An 18,707-nucleotide genomic window follows, 5' to 3' on the forward strand; every position below is an offset into this window, starting at 1 on the left:
AACAACAAAAAGCAGCGGCAATTTTGACTCACATGCTTAACCGCCTACCAAACAAGGTGATTTAACTCTTTAATGCTTTCCCTGCTGTTACTCCGGATAAGAGAAGAACCGCTGCAATACGTTCCCAATCATAGCCTCCTACTACATTAGCATCAACAGAAAGACAATGATCGACATTCAAAGTGTAAACAATATCATCTTCTTTTGGATTAACATTATACATAGGTGGAAGGGCACACCAAACAAGAACTGGTTCAGTCAAAAAGTTCGAAACATAGCATGCCTTCTCTGAACATACCTCTGGGGTCACTCCCTTCATTCCCTCTTTTTTTATGCAAAGAGAAACACTTTCACCAAAACAGAGAAGCCCCTATTTACATCTCTGAGCCAGGACACAAACCGCAGCTGTATGCGCCACCAGGCTCAGGGCAGGAATCATTCATGCAGTTACATAGCTATATATCTCTACAAGCGTGCAGACACCTATTAAACACTAGATAACCATGTTTATCTTTCCTATTCTCCTTCACAATACCTAGTTGTTTCTCTCATTAGTTTCCAGCCCGCTCCTGCATAGGACTCCTGTCCCAATATGCTAGCTTGTTCTCACTTAAGACAACAACAATAAAAGTTAGTTTCTTGCTTGCTTTTACTTCTAAGTCTTAGACTCTTAAATGTTTATGAAATGTGAAGAGGCGGTGAGGCGAGTGTGATCAAGTTCAGCGCTATCTTTACTTGTCAAATTCCTGTTCAAAGTCAGAACGTATTACTTGGGAGCAGAACTCGAGCCCTTTCTTCTGGCCTGGTGTCTAGTGCAGAATGGGAGAAGGAGGGAGGGTGAGAAACACTTGAGAGCTTTGCACAGTGTGTCAAAGCTAGGTGTCTGCTGGACTTAACCTTCAGTCAGCTACTTAGACGTGTCTGTAATGTAGTGAGCTTAACAGCTCCAAACAGCTCTATCCCGTTTGAAGAGAAACTCGAGCCTACTGGTAGCAAGGTTGCTTGCAGCTTCTTGCTAGCAAAAATTGCACGATGGTGTGATAAGAATCATTTGAAATGAGGGTAAAGGTTGAAGTAACCTGCTACGCTTGGTGCATATTTTAACTTTACCATTTGGAATGGAATGATAAAGAACTAAGAGAAAATTAAGTTGGTATTTTTGAGCTTGGAGCACACTAGGAATGCTGTCTCTGCCTTATTATCCATTAAACATCTGTTTACATAGCGTAGCAGCTGCTAAAGCTACCCATAGGGGGAAAAACTGTTAGAATGAAGAAAGCTGCCTTGTGTGCAGCTGCCCACTTGAATATGTAATTCCTGGTCTCTTGAATGAAATATAACTTGAACGTAGGAGTGTTTGTGCTCAGGAGAACAAAACCCTTTACACTTCCACCAAAGCTGCTTGTAATGCATATTTCAGACGCTAGCACTCAAGTGTTTAAAGAAGCTTTTAAACAGAAGCCTTAGTTCTAAAGGATCAAGGGGCCGGTTTCTTTCTACTCTCTTCCCCAGATGAGTGCAGTGTTACTGCAGTAAACTGTTTATGTATTCTGTGACACTTGAACTATGAGTGCAGCAATGATATGGTGCCGGGAGTGAAAGAAGGCAAGCTGCTTAATTTGGGGTTTTTTCTTTTATTCTTTAGAAAAGCTTTAGAGCGTCATTAACTATTTTAGTACTGTAATGATTATCAACATGAAATGTTGTTTTCTCTATGTGATTACATTGGATTTATTTGATCCCTCAAAGTAAAGGTTCTGCTGGTGGCAGAACAACTTGCTTCTGTTCTATATATGTATCTAAAGTGCATGTTCACAGCTGTTCCACCTTTCTGACAAAGTGCATGATGTCTTGTGCCAGAAGCTTTGGTTCCTCAAAGGCAGCAAAATGCCCTCCACGTGGCATGTAAGAGTAAGTGATGTTGCTCTTGAAGACCTCCTTTGCCCAGACCCGTGGTGTATGTACTAGCTCCTGAGGAAAAAGCTGCAGTCCCTATGGGAACATACACTGCAAACCTAGAGGACATTAATTAAGTGCCTTTTTGAAAAAAGTCCTGGGGAAATTCTATAAAAACCTCCTGACTCTAGTAATTGCCACAGTCAGCTGGCAGAGCTTCACCGCAGCGACACATTTTGTGGTTTGTACTCTGCTGAAAAGCTTTGCTTGTATTTGAATCTCCTTGAGTATGAGAATGTTATACCCAAAAACCTCAACAAAACTTTTTTGGGAAATAAATATGTTCCATTACTAGATCCACAGCTTCTTGATCCTGCCAGAGCTCTGATATTTGAAGCATGATTTCCCTGTGATATTATCACCTGTAAATCAATTCTCCTTTTAAAAACATTTCTGCTAGTTTTCTGGTCAGACACTAGACATACTGGTCTTTGTTTTTCTGGGGGCTGTCTTCATTGTTTGGCTTTTGAAAAGAAAACCCAAAAAACCCCAACCTGGTATCTGGTTTGTCTCCTTTTATTTCTCTGATACTGCAATCAGTTCAAGCAACAGACTAGGCATTAGCTGACGTTTCACTTTGAGTTTCCTCTTTTCCAGTTAAATGCCAGGATGGGGTGCTATTCCTTCTATGGTCTCCATACCTGATGCCAGTCTGAGAGAGCTCTGCTGTCTTTCCTGATGAGGGTTTATTTCAATAAAGGAATACCCCATCATCTTTGATAATATTATACAAATAAATCATTTAACTTTTCTGAGATGGCCATACCTTTCTTCAGACTCCTTATCTACTGGTCCCACTACATCCTGCTTCTGGCTTCAGGTATTATGGCTGTGTCTACCTTTCTGCAAGTTTCACATTGCACTTGCTTATCGTATTTTTCTTGTTTTCACCCACATTTATTTCTAGAAGCTTCAATTTCAGGGTCCTGTGCTTTACTTTAAGAGGCTTTTTGCAAAGGGGTTCTTTGCCATAGAGAAGTGGTATGCCATTTAAAAGACCTTGAAAAGTGATATTTGTAGTCTCCATCTTTTTTTAAGTGGTTCCTTTTCACTTCCTTTTACACAGCTCTTGTCCCCATGTCTTGCATTCAGTCACCAGAATTCATTGCTTCTCAAACATGGTTGGCTTTTGTTCAGCTATGTTTTTATATGCCTTAAGCAGTCAGTATACAGAGTTCATAGTGATATAGAGAAGGTTCATTACCTGCAGTGTCTGGTTTGGTGGCTTGGATGTGTAAGTATCCAGACTCTCGCAATAGTTCATGTATATTCTTCTGGATGAAAGGATACATATGTCGAACATCTTCCCTAGTAAAGCCTATGAGCCATGGTATATAAGCCCCAAGCATCACGGTTATCATCCTTCTCAAACCTTCTCTGCCAGCGAAGATAAGATTCACAGATCTGAAATCAAGTTAATGAATAGAAGGTTAAATCAAGCAGTTTTCTGTTTCCAAATTTTCTAGAAAATAAGTCTGACGGGAGCTGTAATAGAAGCATTTCACTAAGCCAAATACATAAGCCCTTCACATTTATCGTGATTTCAAAAAAAATTTGGGAGAGTTAAAAATGGTACAGCTGGTGCCATCTCCATCCAGGAAAGTCCTATACTTCATGGTACTGATCAGCTGCTGAAAGGCTGAGCTCCTTCCTTTTCTCCCTGCCAATTTTAAATTTATCTCCTTCCTGATTTAGAATGATGATCCTTGAGGTCTCAAATCAAAATGCAGCAGAGCTTACTTCCATGCCTAGTGAAAGAGAAGCCAAACAGCACTCCATTTTTCTCTGTACAACTCTTCCCTAGATAAGGGAGGCCAACAGCATCCTGGCTTGTGTCAGAAATTGCGTGGCCAGCAGGACAAGGGCAGTGATGCTGTACCCAGCACTGGTGTGGCTGCACCTCGAATACTGTGTTCGGTTTTGGGCCTCTCACTACAAGAAAGATGTGTCCAAAGAAGAGCAACGGAGCTGGTGAAGGGTCTAGAGAACAAGTCCTATGAGAAACAGCTGAGGCAACTGGGATTGTTTAGTCTGGAGGAAAGGGGGCTTGGGGGAGACCTTCTTGCTCTCTAAAACTACAGGAAAGGAGGTTGTAACAAGGTGGGTGTTGGTCACTTTTTCCCAGGTAACAAGTGATAGGATGAGAGGAAACGGCCTCAAGTTGTGCCAGGGGAGGTTCAGATGGGATATTAGGAAAAATTTCTTCGCTAAAAGGGTTGTCAAGCGTTGGAACAGGCTGCCCAGGGAAGTGGTTGAGGTATTTAAAAGGTGTGTAGATGTGGCACTTAGGGACCTGGTTTAGCAGTGGACTTGGCAGTGTTAGGTTTATGGTTGGACTCAATGATCTTAAAGGTCTTTTCCAACCTAAATGCTTCTATGATTCTATGAAATTTAGAAAGCGTGAGAATGCAAATACCACTATCAATGCAAAGCGCATGAATATGACTGAATGCACAGGGGTGGGGATACCCCTGGAGAAAACAAAGCAGAAGGCGATGAGAGGCAGGGCAAACAGAAGGCAGGACCCGGACCGTGGAGCCAGAAGGTAGGGTAAGAACTGGAGAAACCTTCTCTGCACTGATTCCCTTTGCTACTCACTGTGGCAGCATCTGGGCCATGTTTGTGGTAATAAGAGATCCCCAGTCTTCTCCCTGTAGGTAGTATTCTTTGGAGCCCAATCTATTCATCAGCTTATGAAATTTCCGAGCAGTTGCTTTGCTGTCAAAGCCTGTAGGTAAAGAGAAAGAGAGGAAACCTGTTTGTCTTGGTGTATCATCCCCTGGCCAAAGATCATGGTCTGACAGAGGCACATGAGTATGCTGCTGTGTAAAGGCACAGTGTGCTATGCTGCTCTGCCTTGCTCCTTGGCAATACAGTGAACACAAGATGGAAATTCAGTGGAAAGTGGATAGAGTGGAAAGCAGACCTGGTTTCCAGCTACCATTACCTTCCAGATCTCCACAGGCAGCCCCAGAGCCTCAGCCACATGGGTGTTAGTGCAGAGCCAAGCATCTGCATTCACAAACTGCATTCCCTGGTGAGGGCCAGGGATGACTGAGGCTCCAAGAACCTGGCAATTCCAACAGCGCCTTTTCATCGCTCACCTTTCTGGTGTGGTGCCTCAGAGAAGCCATATCCTGGGATGGATGGGCAGATGACCTCAAACACCATGTCACCCTCATTCAGGCCATGCTCAGCTGGCTCTGTGAGTAGAGCGATAGTCTTGTAGAACTCGTAGAAGGAGCCAGGCCAGCCGTGGACCATCAGCAGAGGTTGAACAGCTCGACCGTGAGGGACATAGGAGGGCTTCACGTGGATAAAATGGATATCAATCCCTGCCACACATCCAGACAGATAAATTAAAGCCTTAGTTCCATCACAGTTTCTGTTCCGAACTCTGAAGAAGGAGGGTGGCAAAACTGTGATTAGCATTCACAGCAGAAGGTACACAATCCACCCATGGCAAGAAGATGCCTAGCTGAAAGGACATGCCTGGTATTTTACCTGTGTCTCATCTTTTACTTACAGACAGAGGTATTGATCCCAGTCCCAGTTACTGGGGTCACAGGAGACTGAGCATCCACCTCCTGAGAAATTGGTCTTACAGTATATAAGTACAGCTGCACTTCAATGAATAGCATAATGCAGCTAAGACACGTGCAAAAACATGACTAAATTACAAAATGTGTGGGTGATAAAAAGAGAAACATGGAAAAAGTAAGCGCAGGATATAAGTTTAACCTGCAGATCACTTATCTAAAGTCTGGCTAACCTCACCTGGCTAAACTGGGTGGTGGTGGTGGATATTCCAACCTCAGGGCCTGGGTAAATTTTAGTTTTCAAAGGTGGCTTCAAGGCAATAGCAGAAGAAAACCTCATTGTTATTTCGTGCAGGTTCAGAGCCAGATGAAGCCCATCTTCAAGCAGATCTAATCTTATCACCACTGTGCAATGATCTTAATCTATAGAGGGTTATTAATAACATAGCCTCCACTACTGATCCTTCATTAAGCTGTTATGCATACTGTTGTCTTAATATAGTAACCTCTTAAAGCCCCCCATTCTCTCTGTGCATTTCAGAGTGAGACCTGCTCAAGCCACAGAGACTCCCTCACCTTCAGTGGTGGTTCGGAAATGGGGATATTTGTTCAGGATTTCCACTTGCTTGCGCCAGTCAAACTGGTTCCTCCAGAAGGCCACCACCTTCTGCAGGTAGATGGAGTTGAAGCCGTAGCGGAAGGCAGCCCCTTCCAGCTGCGGTGTGTAGCGGGCCTGCTCCAGGCGGCGATGCAGGTCCTGCGGACAGGAGCTCTTGCAAGGCTGGCCAGATGCCTGCATGTGCCCTATGCTAAGGCAGGCATGAACAGGCTCTTCTGGCTCCACCGGCTTCTGTGTCTCTCTCTGGGACACCACAAGCCCTCCTGAAGCACTGCCATACTCTGTATAACTTCCTGAATCATTTATATGGAGAATATATTTTTCTACAGGTTAGCAGTTCCCCTAGGGCACTCAGGAGTAGTGGGTTCTACGCTTGCCTTACTGCTAACTCGCTTTAGGGTTTTTGGCACTAGGAACTTGCCAGCACTGCCAGCTGAGAGAAGAACAAGCAGCTTAGCCTGTGCTACCGACTGCTAGTTGGCCAGATAATTAGTGACAGGCTTGTAGGGACAGAAGGAAGAAGGACCCCATCCTTCTTCACCCTTCCAACCCTGTCCTCTGCGGAAGCCCCTCAGTCCTGCCCTACTGGTGCCTTTGCTATCCCGGTGCCCTCCCACCCCATTCCACCACTGCAGACCTGCTGTCAAATTCTGCTGCTCAAAGCATGGCCTTTCTGCAGGAGCAGCCCCAGGTTGCATTGAGAGTCTGTGGTCTCAGAAAGCATAAAGACATTGCAGTGAATCTGAGCTCAAATCCCATTCATAAAGGGCAGTGAGCCAGAGCATCATCTAACGGACCTGCGCTGGCTATTGCCCCCAAGACATCACTCACCTCAAAGCAGTAAGGTGGGTGATGAACTGGCTCCACCTTGCAACTTTCTGCCCCTCCTTACCTCCCAGCCACGGGTACCTCAAGTTCTTTGTCAGATGTTTCAATCTTGAAGGGACAGATACTTTCATCTTCTTTCCCTTTTAGAGGTCTTTCATCTGAGCCCCACCATCCATTGCCCATTTCAATAGTCTTGATCTTGTGTCTAGACCTCAGCCAGTAAACCAGCATCCCTCCAACGCTCAGAGCGGCCACAGGGACCAGGACTGCATTCCTCTGAGAACATTCAAATGACCTGGGGAGGCATAAAATTGTTTGCGCCCAACAGAAGTGTCAAGGGTAAAGGGACTATGCTGAGGCTTGTAGTCACATTGGTTGGATGTGAGTAACAAACCCCATGCAGTCAGCAGGGGCTGGCTGTTTCTGTTATTTTTGAAGATCGCAGGCAGGATTTGTGGCAGGGTTACATCTACCAGTGTTTCTTAGGGACCTTAAGCCTTTGCTGATCAGGACTTGTTAATCACAAGGCTTCTCTGTCCCACTCCTTACGAACCAGGTGTGCCCTGGGAGACAAGGATCAGTAGGATATGGATCTATCTGTTTTAAGGCAGGTACTGAAGTGAATGGGATAGTAGCACCTGGACAGCTTCAGGAATAAAAACTGCACAGAGTGGGCTGAGGAGCAGAGACAAGAGTTTTCAGCTGCTGGAGACAGCTGGATGTGCTAGACATGCCCCTTGACTGTGCTATATACATAGCTCCCCTACAGATTCAGTCATCTTTTAGGGCAACGCTAGCCCTCCACCATAGCTGTCCATAGGTAAAGGTCTCAACTTGCCTGTCTGGTGCCTCTTTTTCTTACCTAGACAGCAAAGTTTCAGACTTTCTTGAGGTGTGGGAGCTAAGGCACCAGAGCTGGATTTAACAGGCAGACAGCAATGTTTTAAAACCGTTCAAACCCTTCAGCAATCAGTCCTAAATGTAGTGTCCCTTCCCATCCCTCTGACCTGTGCCTCAAGCTCTCTGGCTTCCCTTGGGGATTAGCAGAGCTGTCTGGGGCTATTGCAGGGGGCTCAAAGAAGACTGTGAATGAAGATTTTTTGTCATACAGGGTATGGAAGGGACTATGCTGTGCCCCAACCCAGGTGCTAATAAAAAGTGAACTCCTCAGCACAGAGCAGCTATTTCACTTACCTGATCCGGGACAAGATGCCATCCCTAGAAAATGGGGGTGGGGGTGGGGTGGGAAAGATTCTTAGTCTGATAGTGTTGTCTGAATGGTACCATCCCTTGGGGATGGTGCAAGGAACATCCCCTGCCAGCACCATTTACTGCGCAGCCATGGGATCACAAGCTGTTCAGCTGGCTGGCAACAGAGACAGTGTTTCTGGGCTGTGTTTTAGCTAGATAGTTTGTCACCATAATATTCCCTCCTTCAGCACAATTTAGATAAAAGGCACTGAACAACTGGGTAGGTGTCCTTGCGGTGTTTCATCCTACAGAGGGCTGTGTTACTTCAGCCAAGTAAATAGTTTATTTTGGCAGCTGTGTAGCGATAGGGGCCCAGCCTTGGCAGGGGACTTCCAAGCTCAAGGGTTACTCTGCTGCCAGCCACGTGGTACTCGTCCTGCCCAGGGCTGGCATGAGGAGCAGCTTGTGGGACCCTTCCCTGTTCAGGTTCAGTGAGCTGCTGTACCTTTGCTACTTCCAACTACTCCTGACTGGATACCAAGCTTTTAGGTCTCATCTGCCCGCAAGAAAAAGAAAACATCCTCTTTGGTTCTCTTTTAGCCTGGTAGATTCTTTTGCAAGAAAAGCAGAATCTAAAATCTACCAAAAACTTAGAAGCAACAGAGAAAGTCTTGTTACTCTGCCTTGTGGAAGGCAGCTAGATGAGGGAGCTGTTTGGTGTCATAATTATGATGCCTTGAGACAAAAAAAAACTAAAAAGGACAGGAAACTCCATGAAAAACCAAGTTCACTGGGTGTTTCTTTTTGCCTAGTACCCTTTCCCACTGCTACCTGTGATGCAGAACACAGTGCCTGTACTGGACACCCCAGCAGTAGTGAAGGCAATTGGGTAATTGATCTCTGAGACAGTCTATGTGATTTTTAAGGAAGTATCTCCTGAAACCACTCCCAGACAAAGAAGACCAAGAGCTCCTAAGAGTAAACAGTGTCAGCCTCCACCTCCCTGGAGGCTGAGTAGCTTATGCAACAAGTAATAACAATCCCCTGCACTTACATCCTGGATTTTAGTGAGTCAGAGGCATGAAACCAGTTATCACGGCAACAGCACAAACTCGGCACTGCTAACAAAGCAAGCATGTCCCAGAAACAGCTCTCTGAGTGGCACAGAACAAGGCTCAGTCTTATAAAGCCTCCTCCCTACCCATGCTCAGGGAAGCTCAGCTGCATGCTCCCACCCACCGATGGCCTGGTGGACCCCACAGGGCCTTTCTCCTGCCCCAACCCTGGGGACCCCTGTTTAGAGTCCCTCCTCCCTGTGCCAAAGAGATCTCACCAGGCGTTTGGAAGCATCTCCTGCCACATGTCCGCTCCTCCTCGCCTAGCCACAGCTCCCAGCGAAACAACCCAGGTGTCTCCTCTGCTGGCTTTCTCTTCCGCAGCGACACTCTCTTGGTGACAATGCAAGCTACACCAACCATCAGTGCCACCTATTGCCTAAGCGTGCACTTGCAGATTAAGTTCAGCAAGAGACAAATGCCAAGTCCTGCACGGGGAGGGAATAGCTCCGTGCATCAGCACAGGCTGGACGCCAGATGCACAGAAAGCAGCTCTGCAGAGCCTGGCCTGAGGTCCTCAGCTGAGCCTGAGTCAACAAGGTGCAGCAAAGGCCAGTGCGTACAGGGCTAGACAGCAAGCGTGTTAGCCAGCAGGCTGAGCGAGGTGATCCTTCGCTCTCTTCAGCACTTGTGGGACCACATCTGGAGTGCCATGTCCAGTTCTGGCCTTGCTGGCAGAGGAAAGGCTGGAGTGAGGCTGCCCACCCTTGGTGGTCAGGGCCACCAGGCTGCTGGGGGGCTGGAGCCATGTGGTGTACAAGGAGAGACAGAGAGACCTGGGCTTGTTCAGCCTGGAGGAGAGAAGGCAAAAGGTGGGGTCTTACTGCTGTCTACATCTACCTAGTGGAGAGTGTAGGAAAAATGGACCAAGAACAAAGGGCAATGGACGCAAATTGCAAGGAGGGAAATTCTGGTTAGATGTGAGGAAAAATTAGTTCACCATGGAGGTATTCAGACACTGGGACAGGGGCCCAGAGAGGATGTGGGATCTCCATCCTTAAAGGCAATCAAAATTTGACAGGAACAAGGCACTGAGCAACCTGATCTACCTGAACCTGCTCTGAGCAGAAGCTGCGATGAGCTGACCTCCATGTGCCCCTTCTGACCTGTGCATCGTGTGGCTCTATTCCATGTGCACCTGTGATCTGCAGCAGCCCAAACAAAAAAGGAAAAGTTGCTTTTCATTTTCCACAGAAATCAATGCTTTGTTTTAGCTCATTTTTAGACTTCATTTCCTTCATGATTAGTAAAATCTTACTAGGTAAAGGCTTCTTTTTCCTAAATTGTGTCCTTGCTGTGCTTCAGTCCAGGAATAGCTACATCTTACTGTGAGAGAAAATGATTCCTATCTCCATGCAACGCTCTAAGCGAAGTACCACCACCAGTGAGCTCTGTGATGGTTAGGTCTCATACCGTGACTTCATATGCAGCCACTGTGCCATCAAAAAAGAGTCATCAGGAAGAAAAGCTTGTAAATCCTTCATTTGGTCAAAGTTCAGTTTATTGCTACACCACAGCTATTTCTGGTTACATCCATCTGGGATTACTTAGCTTTAAGGTTCTATTTCCCAAACAAAACCAGCTCTTTTGAGGCCTCTTGGAAGATGATATCGCTGATTGCAGAGGGACTATAGTCAGAAGACAAGAGAATTATTAGCAACAAGGGGAAAGAACTACAACCCATGTGGAAGGTAGCTGAGGACCCTGTAAAGAGCCAGGTTGAGGTACTGCAGGCTGTGATGTCTTCAGTAGACAAAAGAGACCTCGAGGAAATTCTGTTTCTTACTTAGCACTGGGAAAAAGCATAAAGGCTGGTGGAGGAAGGACTGGCTTAAACAGCTGTGAGTGAATTTATCTATACCAGGAATGTGGGAGAAGAGCCAGCAGAGCTAGTTACAGCTACAAAGAAAAGACAGAAGTTGCTGCTTTCTGTATAAAAAGCTTGGGAAAGTCAGAATGGCTTTTACTTAAGATACAAGGTGACACACCAAGGCCACTAATACCCTGGGGCTAAAAGGCAACACTTCACCACCACCTTCACCCCCGATAAATCTGAAACAGCTGGGATGCCAGGATCCCATCTACTGAAATGCAGGGTATGTGCAGGAGTTTTGTGTGAGTGCTGGTGAGCAGAGATCAAAGGGTTCCCGGAGGAAATTCCATCCTGGGATGCAGCAGCAGTGGAAAGCAAGGGGTTTTTCCCCTCCTCTCTTACAACCTCTCGAGGCCAAAATGCACAAATTCAGGCAGAAACTGCTTGCTGGAGACAGCAAGGCTGCCTCCCACGAGATTTTGATGCATGTCTCATAAATGGAAAGGGGAATCCCACAGGAAAGGACCTGCAAAAATGTCTCAGAGCATCTCCCTGCATTGGGGCAGGATCCCTTATTCTTAATGGCAGACGTCTTAGCAAACCCATTTTTAAAAAGCCCCTTCGGAGCACTATTAGAAAAAATTCTACCTCTGTCCCAGTGCTGTGCTTTTGCTGGTTCAGCTGCTACTCTGGCATGGGAAAAAAAAACAAAACAAAACCAAAAGGAGAGAGAATAAAATTTGATACACTGAATCTCACTATTGCACCTCTGTCTAAACTTCCAAATGCTGCCATCCCACAGTCCCTGTGTGACAGGCATCATTTTATAAAGGGCTTTCATATGTTCCCATTGCACAAATCACATACTAACAGAAAGCTTGTTTCCTATGCTTTTCTCTTGCTCTTGTCACTGATCTGCAGGATCACCCCTGCAGCAATGATAGAAAATACAGACATGGAAATGTTACCGTAATGTATTTTTTCAGCTGGTTTAACAGCTGGATACAAGCAGGAGGAGCCAAACACAACACAACCTGCCAGCTCTCCCGGACCGTTCGCTACTGCTGGTACGGTGTGACCTGCTGCTGGAGAAAGCACCCAAAGGCCAAGCAGTAGTTCTGCAAATACTGGGTGCCCTCTTGTGGGAAAGAGGAGCTCGCAGCACCAGTAATACAACTTTTTTTTCTATTTGGGCTTTTTTCTATTTTGGACTTTATGTGTTTCTCGTTGCCAGTTTCACGTAATCATAATCCAAGCCTCATCAATGCCATTAATACTGAAACCTGAAACACGGGGAGGAAAGCTGGTGACTTCTCATTATGAAATGGGCTATTGAACAGGGGTAAGAATGGAGCACAAAACCTTTGAACGTAGCTCTTTTATAGCTTGAGATGCTGTGGCAACTTGGAAATGATTATTCTGACCTTTAGAGCCGTTGCAAGGCCCTTGCTGGGATATATGGCCCCAACTGTAATGCACTGCCCTTCACAGAATCATAAGATTCATAGAATTGTTGAGGTTGGAAAAGACCTTTTAAGATCATCAAGTCATCATCTTACAGCATGAAGGCATTGCTGCGTAATTTTCCTTTTGCATGCACAAAATCAGGTTCACTGTCTTAAGCATTACTAGAAAGCAAATGGTGCTCATTAACAGGGGATCTTTGTGAATATGGTCTCCTGACTTATACCAGGGACCAGCTCTCTTCTTTTTTTCTGGTCGGTGGCCACTACCAGTGAGCTGCTGGCCAGTGATGTTGCAGGGCAGGACAACTGGAAGCTTCAGATCTCTCCTGTGCTCTTCCAGGTTCCCGAAACCCTGCTTGCCCCATGGCATCACTCTGTCTTTGAACGTTATGTTCTTCCTTTGCTTTTAAGGAAGGTCCTAAGGCTAACAAGGATTTCATGTGTTATGCTGTATCTTTGCTCCTACAGGCCAAAGACACTGAATGCTGTATTTCCCTGCATGACTTCTGAAGGAAAATGGTCCCCATGGTCCAACAGGTCCAAGCTGGGACTGTCCATGCACATGCAACTCTTTCCAACTGGTATTGCATGAAAAAAGCCATGCCCAGAGATGGGATTAGATGGGAAAAATTGGAGATCTTACCACGTGTGGCTGTGTCCTTGGGGTTAAGGAAAAGCCCCCAGCACATCGCCCTACTTGCAATGGACAAGCAAAGTTTTCACCTTTCCAGTGAGGTCTCAGGACATTCAGCTGGTTGGTGGGAGATTTGTTTGGTACCAAAGTCTACTCTGGCACTGAATGGCAGGCTCTGTGCTCAGCCTCAGTGATCACGGCCCTGGAGGAAACACTGAGCTCCTAAGCACCTCCAAGCTGTTAATTCCTGAATCTTACTAACAAGAGCCAGCTCAAACATCTGAGAGCAGACGGCAGCAACACCTTGCTCCTGCCCTCACCGGTAGCCAGTCCATGAGGCCTCTGTGCTGCTCCATGGTATATTACATAAAAGTCGGATTGCAGGAGCAATGAACAGCTTGGGAGAGCCCAGGACAATCTCTCCAACCTCTTCCTCCCCCTCCACAAATGCTCCTTTCTTGCGCAGAAAGCCCATTCTCATTTCTGAATATACCTTCCCCCTAACATCTCTTTAGTCCTCTGTTCTGCACTGTATGCTGAAGAAAAGTTACTGTTTTCCCAGCTGGAAATGGCCCCTTCTCTGTCTCCCTTATTGTCGGAAGACCTCACAAATGTTTCACTGCTACCTCTGGCAAGGACTGGCCCCTTCTGTTGCTAATTAGGGAGCTAAAAGGTTCCTCCAGGCACTTCCCAGTGAAACTGAGCCCATTAAATGAATGGCAGGCAACATCTCTGGGGGTGGGGAGCAAAATTACACAACCGCTGCTTGGAAATAGGCAGTTTGTTACGTGTGCTGGTTTTAGAGACTCAGCAACATCAAAAACAAAAACAACTTTCAAATCCAAACCAGTGTATTTAGGTCACTGATACCCCAGGGATAATCTTGGGGATATTGGTGATGGGAGGCAGGCAGCAGGCTCTGGAAGCTTGTGCTCAGACCCTGGATGCACAAAATGTGATAGCTCCTGCATGTGTGCCAGGCCATGGACTGAAAGTCGGGTGTACAAGACCTTTCTGTGCTCTAGGATATGGGTACTGCTGTGCTGCATGCTAGGAGTGTTAATCCTGGAACGTAATGTGAAGGATAGCCCTTTTGGGCTTGGACACACTGTGGAGTTTTGGTAGGTGAGTGTGGTGGAGGCTTGCAGGCTTGGCTTAGCTAACCCAGGTGCCCAGCAGACATGAGGAATTTCTTATACAGAAGGGAACTTCATACAATCAGTACAGATATAACTTTCAACTCTGCTCAGTTATCCCATTTTTGTTGTCTTACCATCTTAGGATTGCATTGCATATCTCCAGCAACCATTGCTCCAAGCCATGTAAAATTATCATCTTGCAAAGAAAGCAAGAATCATTTTTTTTAAAAAAGGATGCAGCTGACCAAAGGTACTTGAGAGAGGGACTAGTCTTAAGATTTGTAGGACAATATAGATATAAATGTCTTATGGAAAAGAATATGCTGGGTGATTTGTCATTAATGTAGTGAAGAAGCATTGGTGGCAGAAACAAAGGCCTTATCTTCAACAAAGGGCTGCATATAAATTAGTATGTGTAGAGGGTCTATACTCAATGATTTATTTAGTTTAACAAAAAATCTCTAAAAAAGCAGTTAACAGGAAGTATTTGGCTGAGGCAGAAAGAAATGCTAGAGAACGATCTCCATCCTTCTCAATAACAATGATTGCTGCTGAGGATCCTGTAACAGTAGCTATTACGACAGGCCAGATCCCAAGCTGCTTTTCTCCATCCTTACCCTGGAAAACTCCTGTTCTTGCTTTCGGTGGGCATGAGTGCTCAGTGGCTGCGAGGGGTAGCTGTGTTGCAGAGTGGGGCGGGTTGTCTCTGTCCCACCGCTCTGCTGTAGCTCTGCACAGCCACCTTCCTGAAACTAGCTCTTACAACGAAGGGCTTCGGAGGGAAAAGGAGAAGCCCAAATCTAAGCATGCGTTTTGCAGTGCCATCAGCTGAGCATTAGGCGCTCACGGAGCTCCCACAGTCGGTATGGCAGGCAGCTGAAGGGCTGCTGGAGTGTGTGAGCTCCCCTTTGCAGGCCTGAAGAAACATGCAAGAAGAGATCTGTTTTTGAGATGTTGGTCTCATGATGTATTCAGTTCACTGGAAATTTTGGAGAGTTTTCTGCAATGATCCTGTGTGTTATTACCTCCCTTTTGGGGAACTGTGTTAGCTGTTTGGAAATATTTGTGGCCTTCTTTCCAAATTATTTATTTCTCTATGGTTTTTCCTACTGTCCATTATTAGTTGTTATGCCTACATTGTATAACAACAACAACAACAGTAATATGAGGAGACTCATCAGGTCCAGAGGCATTAAGAGAATGAAGACTGAATCAGCTGAACTTCTGACATAAGGATATGATTTTCATTTTTCATTAAAAACATCTAGTCTGGAAAACGAGGGACGTTTGAGTATAATGTAATAACAGCACTGCAGATATCTCACCTAAAGAAAGCAGCACTATGGACCTTGAGCATTATATCAGGACCCACAAATACAATTGGGAAAATAATTAGGTATTGTATTTTAAGATATTGGTCTGAATATGGTAAACAAGATTCTATCAACAAATCTGTAAGTGTAATTTTTTTTTCTCCTCCAGCTTTTCAGCATTCTTGGAAAGACTTCTCTAAGCAAAATCCCAGATACGTAACTGACTGGCCCTTCCCAAAGGTACAAGGATAAAGCCCTTTGCAAGTGGCTGTTAAGAAAACTGGGCAGCAACAGCTGCAGGATTAATCCTTGCCTAAGATTAATCAGCAGTTCCACAAGCAGTGTAACTAATGAAGCCTTGTTTCCTACATGTATTTGCAAAATACAGCTACTATCTGCAAATACAAAGCATTTGTATTTTGCAAGTACAAACACAAAAACTTTCTAACAATTGAATTGTTCTAAGATTTTGTTTCCTTTAGGTATGTTTATAAAATCACCCCTGCGCTTCCAAAGAAATCACTTTTCATGAAATGTGTAGAAACACCTTTCAGAACTAATTTTGAAATGTCTGCTTGCCGAAGTTGGTGAAATCAGCAAACAGATCAAAAAGTTACTGAGAGGACACATCTATAGACATACCCAGTGATTGCACCAGCACTGGTTCTGCAGGAAGCAAGGAACAAAAATGAAGTTGTGAAAGAAAACATAGGAGAAAGCACCTATATTTTAGCAGTGTTGCAGTGAGAGGAGTTGCAAGGCTCACAGAAGGAACATCCCCCATGATCAGTGCTGAGACATATGGTAGCCAAGAATGATCGAGTCCAGCTCATTTGGTTTTAATGGTGAAATCTTAGTGCCATTGACGAGACCACCGCTTGCTTTTGCACCACATCCAGAGGATGAAGTGTTTAGTGAGGCAGCCAAATCTATGTAAGATAGAGAACGACTGGGAAAAACTTCAAAGGGCCCTAGTAAAGGCTGCTGCTCTGAAATCTAATTCATGTTTTGGCATTTGCCTTCAGTGGGAGCAGGAATGAACCAAAAGTTGGGTAAGTGGCACAAAGGGATTGCAGATGGAGCTCTCTGTATGCCAATATAAGTTAAGGGAAGCTGGAAAAAATATTTCACTGACCTAATATTTAAATGAAATATTCTGAGTTAGAGCTGATTTCAGGGAAAAACTCCAGGCACCTCTGTGGACAGCACAGTGCTGAGAGAGAAAACTCAGTGCAGAGCAAAGCAAAGCCAAAATAAGATGTCGTGTATTAAATAGGTCAGGAATGTATATATCACCGTAACAATTCCAAAATAAATCAGCTATGCATCCCCACTTTGAAATCAGTGTTAAGTATGGTCACTTCCATAACAAAAGGGCAGAGAGGAATAGAAAAGGCAGAAAAAAACCTGGCACCATAATCACTGGGACAGTGGAGGCTGTAATGGGAGAAGGGAATGAGTGAGCAGGACAGTTTAGCTTTATGAAGAGTTGAGTCAGGGGAGAGACTAACATAATGAATATCTAATTTGACCTTTAATAAAGTCTCTTGTCACCTGCTGAACACCCTTCGTGACTTGACATGGATTATAATCTGGGAGTTACACAACACCTGATGTAATAAAGAAAGGAAATGTAATTTTATGATGCATAGAATTCTGAGATAAAAAGAATTGCTGAAAAATGTCACCAAGGCAAGTAGCTGTAATCATAAAATTAGTATTAATAAAGTTGGTGATGGTGAAAATCCGTCAGTTCTTGTGCCTCTTGTTTTAGGATTTCCATTCAGGTTTGTGTGGCTCACTGAAGCTGAGATTATTCCTGCTGCTCTTTAAGCACAGCAGCATCCACATGGTGAAATACACTTTAAACACGGAGAGTTAGAGCTCAGGATGGAGAGCCAGAAAAAGCCAGTGTAATCCTGGTTTCTGGCACAAAGGCATCACTTAAAAGAGTGCAGAGTTATCCATTCCACATGCGGTTGCAAATCTCTGTCCTGAAGACACTGGATGGTTTTTTTAAAGCTGCATCTTCTCTCTGGGGTAACCACCTGAGGGCAACATCACAGATGCAACGGGACACACAGGGTTCCTGTGCCTGGAATATTGCGCTCACTTTGAGTAACCCCATTACCAGAAAAATTGTGATGACTGGGAAACAGCTCAAAGAACAGCAACAAAGATGATTAGGAGGCTGGAGCTACTATGCAGAAAAAACATTACAAAAGCAAAATCTAGTTTGCCTAAGGGATGACTGACTAGGAGCAGGATCCTGGCCTTCAAATATTTGAAGAGTGAAGAGAAATTATTTAGCATAATAAAGGGAGATAGAACTACCAGTAACTGGTGGAAATGAGGCAAGGAAAATGTGCCTGCTCTTCCTCTTACATTTTTCCTACCTGTGAGATACTGGGTTGTGAATTGGAAGTATTCATATTCTGACTCTCTAATGAAAGATCAGGGTGAGGACAGTGCGGGCCAGGAGCACAGACCCTTGGTCATGGAGATCAGCTCACAGTCTACGTGACAGTCAGGAGATGACTAGTGAGTAAAGCAGACCACTGTTGTGTGGGCAGGAAGATAGGGGTACCACGAAGTAAGAAATTATTTACAAAAGAGAAGTCATTCCTTCAAGAAAGTCCCAAGAAATCCAAGCTGTTCTCCCCCATCCACAACTTTCAAAATACATATGGCCCCAAGAAGGATCTTTCTTCTTTGCCAGCCTGCGACATATTTGTGGGGGTGCTCTAGAGCAATACTGATTTCAGGACAGGGATACTTCACCTTCTCATGCCTTTCCAAGGAAGCAGGTGTTGGGGCCCTTGATCAGGCATGACAGTGGTTGGAGGCAGCCAGTGGGACACATCACCATATGCTCTGATTCTGGACAATTATTTTTCTGGTGGAGAGGGTAGTGGAGGCATCCTGCCCTGTGCAAACACTGAGCTGGTGCTTAGAACACGGAGTGGAAGGGAGCGCTGAATTTATAGTATCGATGTGAAATGCCACCTACGTGTGCAGAGAGGTCTAGAGAGGAGACAGAGAAGTCCTGCCTGCCCTGCAGTCCAGGTTTGGCTTCTTCACTGCATGGGTTTGT

At 45.1% G+C, this 18,707-nt stretch overlaps 1 protein-coding gene across 1 annotated transcript; it reads right to left on the reverse strand.

The window, feature by feature from the left end:
• Positions 1–4,385: 4,385 nt before the first annotated feature.
• Positions 4,386–9,589, reverse strand: LOC129737462 (epoxide hydrolase 1-like). The gene is made up of 6 exons (XM_055727926.1): positions 9,467–9,589; positions 8,137–8,160; positions 7,024–7,237; positions 6,072–6,252; positions 5,061–5,291; positions 4,386–4,684 (listed from the first exon to the last, which is right to left on the reverse strand). The coding sequence occupies exons 1-6, from the start codon at positions 9,493–9,495 to the stop codon at positions 4,551–4,553; spliced, it is 813 nt and encodes a 270-aa protein (XP_055583901.1). The 5' UTR covers positions 9,496–9,589; the 3' UTR covers positions 4,386–4,550.
• Positions 9,590–18,707: the final 9,118 nt, after the last annotated feature.

Source organism: Falco cherrug, chromosome 16, assembly GCF_023634085.1.
Source record: "Falco cherrug isolate bFalChe1 chromosome 16, bFalChe1.pri, whole genome shotgun sequence".
Classification (NCBI taxonomy): Eukaryota; Metazoa; Chordata; class Aves; order Falconiformes; family Falconidae; genus Falco; species Falco cherrug.

What these genes read in the sequence shown, in the direction of transcription:
- LOC129737462 (XM_055727926.1), bottom strand. Translation starts at nt 9,495, where the DNA reads ATGTGGCAGGAGATGCTTCCAAACGCCTG. An exon ending in GAGATGCTTCCAAACGCCTG is followed by an intron (nt 8,161 to 9,466) that starts GTGAGATCTCTT and finishes CCCATTTTCTAG; the next exon opens with GGATGGCATCTTGTCCCGGA. An exon ending in GGCATCTTGTCCCGGATCAG is followed by an intron (nt 7,238 to 8,136) that starts GTAAGTGAAATA and finishes ATGCCTCCCCAG; the next exon opens with GTCATTTGAATGTTCTCAGA.